Below are 8,529 nucleotides of genomic sequence, written 5' to 3' on the forward strand. Positions count from 1 at the left end.
TCCTACATGATGATCTAGATGAAGAAGTATAAATGAAAGTGCCACAAGGTTTCATGATGAATAATGAAGATCGGGTTTGTCGTCTGCGAAAATCCATGTATGGTCTCAAACAAGCTTCCCGTAATTGGTATTATAAATTCACGCAGTCCTTGGTTAGTATGGGTTACAAACAATCGGTAGCCGATCCTTCCTTGTTTATCTTCACTAAAGGAACCGTCCACGTGTCGGCTCTCATTTATGTGGACGATGTAATAATCGTTGGGAATAACATGGACAAGATTAAAGCGACCAAGACATTGCTGCATGAACAGTTCACGATCAAGGATCTAGGAAGCTTGAAGTATTTTCTTGGGATAGAAGTTGCTCACACCAAAGAAGGCTTGGTCTTGAGCCAAAGAAAATATACTCTTGATATTTTACGGGACATGGGATTGGAAAGATGTAGACCCAGTTCGTTCCCGATGGAACAAACCTTGAAACTCGATCGAGCAGAAGAAGAACCAAAAGTGGATGCCGGCCAGTATCGCAGGTTAATAGGGAGGCTTTTGTATTTACAAGCTACAAGGCCTGACATCTCATTCTCTGTAAACTTGCTAAGTCAATTTGTGGCTGACCCAAGACAACCACACTATGATGCAGCTATCCGGATTGTTAGGTACTTGAAAACAACAGTCGGTCAGGGGATTTTGTTACCAAAAGAAGGGGGCAGTAACTTAGTCACATATTGTGATTCCGATTGGATGGGATGTCCTTTTTCTAGACGGTCACGTACGGGATACATGCTCTTATTTGGTGAGGCACCTGTCTCTTGGAAGTCTAAGAAACAGTCCGTAGTTTCACGGTCCTCAGCAGAAGCGGAATACCGGGCTATGGCAACTACAGTTAGTGAAATTTTGTGGATTCGTTGGCTGCACAATGAACTCGGTGCACAGCAGTCTAATTCTACCATTTTGTTTTGTGACAATAAAGCAGCTCGTCATATCGCCAATAACACAGTGTTTCACGAGCGTACCAAACATGTTGAAATGGACTGTCACTTTGTCCGAGAACGAGTAGAGTCCAAAGAAATATTGCCAATGCATATTGAATCAGCAAATCAAATAGCAGATTTATTGACCAAACCATTGGGAGGACCTCAGCTAAAGATTTTATTGGACAAGTTGGGCATTCGGAACCTACATGCTCCAACTTGAGGGGGAGTAAAGGACCTAATTAATCTATGCCTTATCTCTAAATTAATTTATTTGTTTTATTCCTTCTTATCTTTTGTCGATAAACTCAGAGATAGAGATTAGTTTGTTTGGTTTTAGAGATAATAGGCATCAATTTTCTTATTTAACCGATCTGTACGTTTTTGTCTATCAATGAATGAATGAAGACTTGAATGTTCTTTTCTCCTAAGCTACTGATTACCAATTTGTTCACTTATAACTTATACGTATATATTTCACAACATAAAAAATATAAATATACGAGTTAAATGCCATTTTAGTCCCTGTGGTTTGGATCATTTTGCCAGTTTAGTCCAAAGGTTTCATTTTTAACCTGTGGGTCCAAAAAGGTTTCACAGTTGCCATTTTAGTCCACTGGGTTAACTTCATCCATTTTTTCTGTTAACGAGAAGGCCAATTTGGTCATTTTGTATGTAATTCTGTTAACTAAAACTGCAATTCAGCCATATAAAATGACCGAATTTGCCTTCTCGTTAACAGAAAAAATGGATGAAGTTAACCCAGTGGACTAAAATGGCAACTGTGAAACCTTTTTGAACCCACAGGTTAAAAACGAAACCTTTGGACTAAACTGGCAAAATGGCTCAAACCACAGGGACTAAAATGGCATTTAACTCTAAATATACCTATCAAATATATATAATAAAGTAAATTTATTTTTCATATTATTAACATACTAAAATAAATCACTAATAAACAAGGGTTAATGAAATATTAAAATATAAATTAATAAATTCGGGTATAAGACCGGGTATATAGTTCGGGTAAACGGGTATGTGGTTTTGAGTAATCGGGTCGGGTATCACCTAATCCTGTACCCGACCCATACCTGCAAATTTTTTTAAAACTAATCTTATACCCGGCCCAATACCCGTCGGGTATCGGGTATACTCATCCCATTTGTGTCGGGTTTCGAGATTACCCGTCGGACTTGGGTATTTTTGCCATCCCTAATTGGACCTTGTTGCTTCATTCCCTTTTTCGGGCCTAGTGCTTCATTCCCAGTTTTGTTTCAATTTCGAATTATGAATTGTCTCCGTTTTGACATCATTTTTTTCGTATGTTTCGACCAATTCATAGTTAGAAGCTACAAATCCATGTTAAGAACAATTAAATATCAAACGGAATGGATTTGTTACAAAAAGTGTATCCAATTGTGGATAAATGATATAAATACTATGTATAATTTTGCACACATCACTATTGTGACCAAGTCCAAAAATTTCAAATGGATACTAACATAATTGACCACATTTCTAATTCCAATAACAAACACATTTGTTACTAGGGATGAGATTTTTTACCGAAATACCGGCACCGTATCGATGTCATACCGTACCGATCATAAACGGTACCGGTACCGGTATCAGTAATAGATTTTTCGAAATTCGGTATCGGTAAAAAACAGTATTGTATTTTTCGGTAAATACCGGTATTAATACCGAATTTAATAATCATTAGTAAAAAGCATGGAATCCATTGAAGTAAGTTAATTTTTTAATGGTTTAGTTATAAATTATCAATATATCTTTTCTTATTTTTAGATTTTTAATATCTTTGTGGTTAGTTGTGTAAGGAGACGACACTATTGTTGAAGAAAGCCCTTTTTGTCGAACTTGATGGTGATTCTGAATTGGTTAAAAGTCGAACCCATGGATGTTTAATCTGTTTACCTTTTTTTACATTCCTCTATATATTACTCTAGTTCAGTTAATAATAGATGGATGGGTTGCACATGATATTTTTTTAGGTAAAACAATGGATGACACCAAAGCGGTAACAATGTGGTAAAGTACCGAAATACCGGTACCGATACCGGTACCGAATCTATAAATACGGTACGGTAATCGGTATCCATATTTTCTCAATTTCGTAACAGTATTTACGGTATCGATACCGGTATCGTACCGACCTCATCCCTATTTGTTACCATACTACCAAAATTTTGGATATTTATAAAATATCTAAAGAATAGATATACTTTAAATGTGTAGCCTTATTTCTTTCACTTTTGTCCCACCACTATTCCATAGTTTCCTTTCACACACTCAAATCACAGTCTCAACCCGCCATTAACGCTGGGACCAGCTTACAATCCCAACATTATTATTATTATTATTACCTGCATCTTCTTCCATCATTCTCATTTTCATAATTCAACAACCACCTCTCTTTTTTCAACTCCTCTCAAATTCATACTAAATAAATAACTTCCCCATTGATCACCATTGCTTCATCTGCAACATGGCTGGAACACTTCAGTCCCCTCGAGTTGAGATCGATACATCCCCGCCTTTTGGCTCGGTTAAGGAGGCTGTGACCCGGTTCGGAGGACGTGGTTCGTGGATTCCTGTTCAAGTTCCTCGACTTGCCGGTGTTAGTTTCTCTGAATTTTCTGTATATGTTATGTTTTCATCTTGTTTTTTACTTGGTATTAGAAGTTAGATATTTTGAATTATGTGATGGATAGTGACTCCCTTGGCGGGTTGGATTTTTCAACCCAAACACGATCCATATTTCTATTTTTGTCAACTGAAAAAAATGAATTCTAACCTGTATTGTTGTACATTTTTAAAATCATGTAACTTGAACACGATCTGTTTAACCCTTTTATTTAAAAATGTAAAATAGTTTGACGTGTAGTAATCCAGTTGTAAAGTGTAAACATGTTAATAGGTTGGTGAGTTGTAAAATCATAATCGGATTAGAGGGTTGACTTGTTTAATTAAGAAAGTTGGGTAGTCGAAATGTCTAATTAACCATGTTAAACAAGTCAAGCTTGAGACGCCCCGTTTAATTAATCATGTTAGCACAAACACAACTAACTTATTAAACGTGTTAGATATAACAGAACAAAACCTACTTATCATGTCATGGTTTGGGTAGCACCGGAAATTTACACTCAGTAGTGCCAAAAATCTTGTATTCTCTTCCAAATTTTTATGGATTTACTAGTTTTATTTGAAAATATTTAGAAACTTTATTTTCGACAGACTAAAGTGTAATCGTCTGACAGTTGCTTTCACAAGAAATGGTTTATTTGTACCTATTTTAGTCAAACTTTTGCTTTCAAAAAGCTTAGTTAGTGGTTGCATAGATCCAAAAGGAATATTACACTCTGAAAATCTTGATTTTTAAAATTATAAAAGCCCAAGTATTTTGAGGTCTGGGCTTTGGGCCTCCAAACAAACAGGGCTTCCAGCTTTAAAAAATAGTAATAATTATATATGATATTTTGGTTGGGTTGCGATGGATATTATTGATGTATGGCAGATTTGTAGGGGCGCTGCATATAGAGTATTGTATTTGTGCAGCAATTGCGATTTACTCAATTTTTTTGAGGGAAAAAGGCCTCTAGTTTTTACTTCGCTTTAAGCCACCAAAATGGTTGAACCGGCCCTGGCTAAAATAATATAACCTATTCATCCCCATCTAAATTCTAAATGACTAAATCTAATTTAAAACACATTTGACACCGTATTCACATTCTCATATTATGTCTCTTTTTTTAGATGAATTCACCTATTTACAACATGAAATTCACTTTGTTTGACCTTTAAAGTCAAACATAACCCAACTGCTATAGTTTCTTGAATTACAAGCAGTTAGTTAACAAAATCTTGTTGTTCAACAGCATGATCTCGAAGAAATCGACATGGAAACAGTAGAGAAACAAGCTGCAGATCTAGAAAAAGAACTGATCACCAAAGAACAAGAAACATTTGAAGTACTCAAAGAACTCGAGTCAACGAAAGGAGTCATGGAAGGACTTAAAGTCAACCTCATGAAAGAAGTCTCATCAGTCCTCAATTCGAATCCGGATTCAGGGACTGTGACACCCGTTGACAAGTCAACGGATAGTTTGACCGTGTGTCCACTCCCATTGCCACCTGGCGTCATCTTGACGGAGCTAAAAGAAGCAAAGTCGAAGCTAAATAGAACAACCAATGATCTTGCTATGATCCGCGCTTCTGTTGAATCTTTAAACAAAAAAATGCGATCCCATAAGGCGAACTTGGCTGAAAAAGAAGTGGAAACCAAACGCGTGATTGAAGAGTCGATAGATGTTTCAAACGGGTCAAACAAATTGACATATGAAGCACAACAGTTTATGAAAATGGAAGAGGCTGCACAATATGAGGTGATCAAGGCAACATCCGAGATTGAGCACACGAAAATGAGTATAAAAATGGTGGAAATGAGGTTAATTGCGGCAAAAAAGATGGAGGAGGCTGCTAGAGCTATGGAAGCAGTGGCTTGTGCTGAGAATATTGGCGGTGATAAACCGATGATTCGCGAAGGAATAACGCTTTCGTATGAAGAATACTCTGAACTCTCGCAAAAGGCGCAAAAAGCCGAACAAGTTTTTAGGAAAAATGATTATCATAGGAAGGATGTTAATCTGTCTACAATGGGCTTTCTCAAGAATTCAGTTGATCAAACAGATGATGTTAAATTCAGCAGAAAGGCCCTTGAAGAGGCTTTAGGTAACATTTTATTTTCAGCCTATGATTATTTAATCTAATTTAATTCCTTATGTTTGAATCAATATAACCAATTTGATACATGTTACAAAAGAATTGATTTATGAGGTTAAAATTAGATTTACCAATTTACCACATTCTTTAACATAAAATTAAAAAAAAAAAAAAAAATTACTCATTTTGCAAATCTTCACTCATTTGTTTGTGTTTTTACCTCCTTTTTTGTTTTATGAAATACATCAAGTAAGTGGTTAGAATTTACCTAACACTCAAACATTTGATTATATAATTGGCATGCATAACGAGGAATCTTACGTCAAGTCAAATAATTTGCACGCATATCAAAGAATCTTACGTCAAGTCAAGTAGATTCGCACGCATCTCAAGTTCAAACACTATTTTCTACAAATAATTGTCCAATTCTTATAATTCGAGATGTATAAACTTGGTATAATATCATATTTACCAAATATACACATTTTTAAATTTAGGCCATTTATATCATTTCCTTAAAACATGTAGCAGACTATGAGAGTTTGAAGTGTAAGGAGAAAAAAGAAAATACGATATTATACAAGTTTTATGGTGTTTCTTAAGGCTATGAGTAATGGGCATTAGATGTGCGTGAAAAGGTTTGATAACGCCCTCAACACCGTCCCCTTAGGCATTATAGGGGCATGAAGAGGGAGGGGCATTTCTAAAGTAACGCACAAAGTGGAGAAAAATAATGAAAAGTAATGAATGAAATGGGCATTAAGAGACATTAACCATTGTATGTTTTTGAAGGGGCACTATGTTGCTGATGTGGCAAAAAAAATGCCCATTAATTAGGGGGGCATTAACCATTACGCATGGTCTAATATTACATGAGTGTTTATAAATTGCATGTCCAAACTTACTCTTAACTTACTTGTTCCTTAATTAACAGGGCCTAGAACAGATGCTGCAAATGGAAACAATCTTGAATACAAAAATGGTAATAATCACTCAAAAACCAGAAACTTAACCCCGCTCCGTGGTTATACTCCTCGACGATACGAACCATTGATTAGGGATGATTCAAACTTGATCAACAAGGAATCAAGGCCGGTTTTGAGAACAAGTGTCTCAATTGGTGATATCTTGAGCAGAAAACTTATCCTACAAGATAATATAGTTGTTCGCGAGGATGTTGAAAGTCAAACCCGAAGAGATGATGCATCTTTAAGCGAAATGCTTCGCGAACAAAGCAGTCTTATATTTCATGAATCTGGAAAAACCGACAAAGAAGGTAGAATCGATAAGCAGTTCTATACTCAAAGGAAGAAATTTGGTTTCATTCATGTATCACTACCTTTAACCAAACATAACAGGAAGAAACCAAATCCACAACCTCCACATGCATTAAATATTAAGTATCCTTAATTTTCTTGAAGTTATGATTGTTTATTTTTTTTTTTCTTAAGGTTTTGGTTTGGGGTGTGGATGATTTTTTTTTTTTTTTTTTTTTTTTTTTTTTTTTTTTGTAGATGGTTTATATGATGTGTTTGATGTGTTGTTTTTTGTTACATACAAGTGTGTTCTACTAGAGTTTGTCTAAATTTCTATGTAAAGAATGTATGTTTTTTTATTATGACATATTAATCCTATGGAATCATGATTATTCTTTTATTTTTGCTTTCAACTACAATGTTATATTTGTAACTCATATGTTGTTATGAAAGCGGTTAAGCCTTAGGTGACAAGAAATTCTTGGGATAATCTAAGATCGCACTCTAGTTTTTTAGTCGAAATCAAGCAAAACAACACACGGAATTACAAGTGTTTGTGAATTTTTATGTCAAGACCGAATCCTTTTATATGTATATATATAACACCCGAATCGCTGTTACATAATAGAACAGATGTGATGTTAGAACAGATTTAGGAGAGAACAGATGTGATGTTAGAACAGTTGTTAGATCAGATGTTAGGAAAAGGACTGGAATTGTAATAAGTCAAATGTATAGGGTCTGCTGTAAACTTGGTAGTTAGAGTTGTTATTAGCAGTTAATAAAGTGAACAGCCCTCAAGCTAACAACTAAGCTTGAATTGGGTTTTCCCTCTCTTCCTCTCTGTGTTTTTCTCAATCTCAGGCTATCAATCGCTTTTGAGGAACAATTCGTACATTCTTAGGCCATGTGTTGTGGTAGAGCCTCATGGAGCCCTATGATGGGTGGTTATGTGACAAGTGGCGAAACGCGTAAGAAAGTGGGGTTATATAAGTTAAGTATGTAGTGGGGGTTATATATATGTGAGGTTATACTATGTATGTATATACGTGAGGGAAATCACATGTGTAGAGCCGTTGTCACCATAGCGGGGGCTTCCAAAATCTCAAGCCATAGCGCCCCGGGGGACGGTGTTCTCGGTCGCTATGGAGTGTTTTGGGTGGGTATGGCGTCGGAAAACGCTCGACTACGGAAGGTCTCGAGGGTAGAAGGGGTGGTTATCACCCATCACCCATCACACACCACACCCATCACCAATTGATACCTTATTCCATCACATTCCATCGCAATTCAATCTATCATAGAAGGGGTGGTCATCATTCATCCATCACTCATCACTTATCAATCACTCATTTTTTTTTAAATTAAACAAATAAGATATAAAATTAAAAACAAATAAAAATCAATATTTATAAAATGCACTAAAATAAAAAAAATACAAATAACAAGAAAAATAATTACTAATACTTCAAAACTAAAATAAAAAACTACTCTCCGTCGGAATCGGGAAATTGAACACCTCCAACAATCTTTAAAAATAATTCTTTCGACACACGAAACCGC

The 8,529-nt window shown here is 35.7% G+C and overlaps 1 protein-coding gene across 1 annotated transcript; it reads left to right on the forward strand.

Moving 5' to 3' along the window:
* Positions 1-3,250: 3,250 nt before the first annotated feature.
* Positions 3,251-7,144, forward strand: LOC110878051 (WEB family protein At2g40480). The gene is made up of 3 exons (XM_022126311.2): positions 3,251-3,608; positions 4,867-5,719; positions 6,645-7,144. The coding sequence occupies exons 1-3, from the start codon at positions 3,477-3,479 to the stop codon at positions 7,118-7,120; spliced, it is 1,461 nt and encodes a 486-aa protein (XP_021982003.1). The 5' UTR covers positions 3,251-3,476; the 3' UTR covers positions 7,121-7,144.
* Positions 7,145-8,529: the final 1,385 nt, after the last annotated feature.

The sequence above is a fragment of the Helianthus annuus genome, chromosome 9, assembly GCF_002127325.2.
Source record: "Helianthus annuus cultivar XRQ/B chromosome 9, HanXRQr2.0-SUNRISE, whole genome shotgun sequence".
Taxonomy (NCBI): Eukaryota; Viridiplantae; Streptophyta; class Magnoliopsida; order Asterales; family Asteraceae; genus Helianthus; species Helianthus annuus.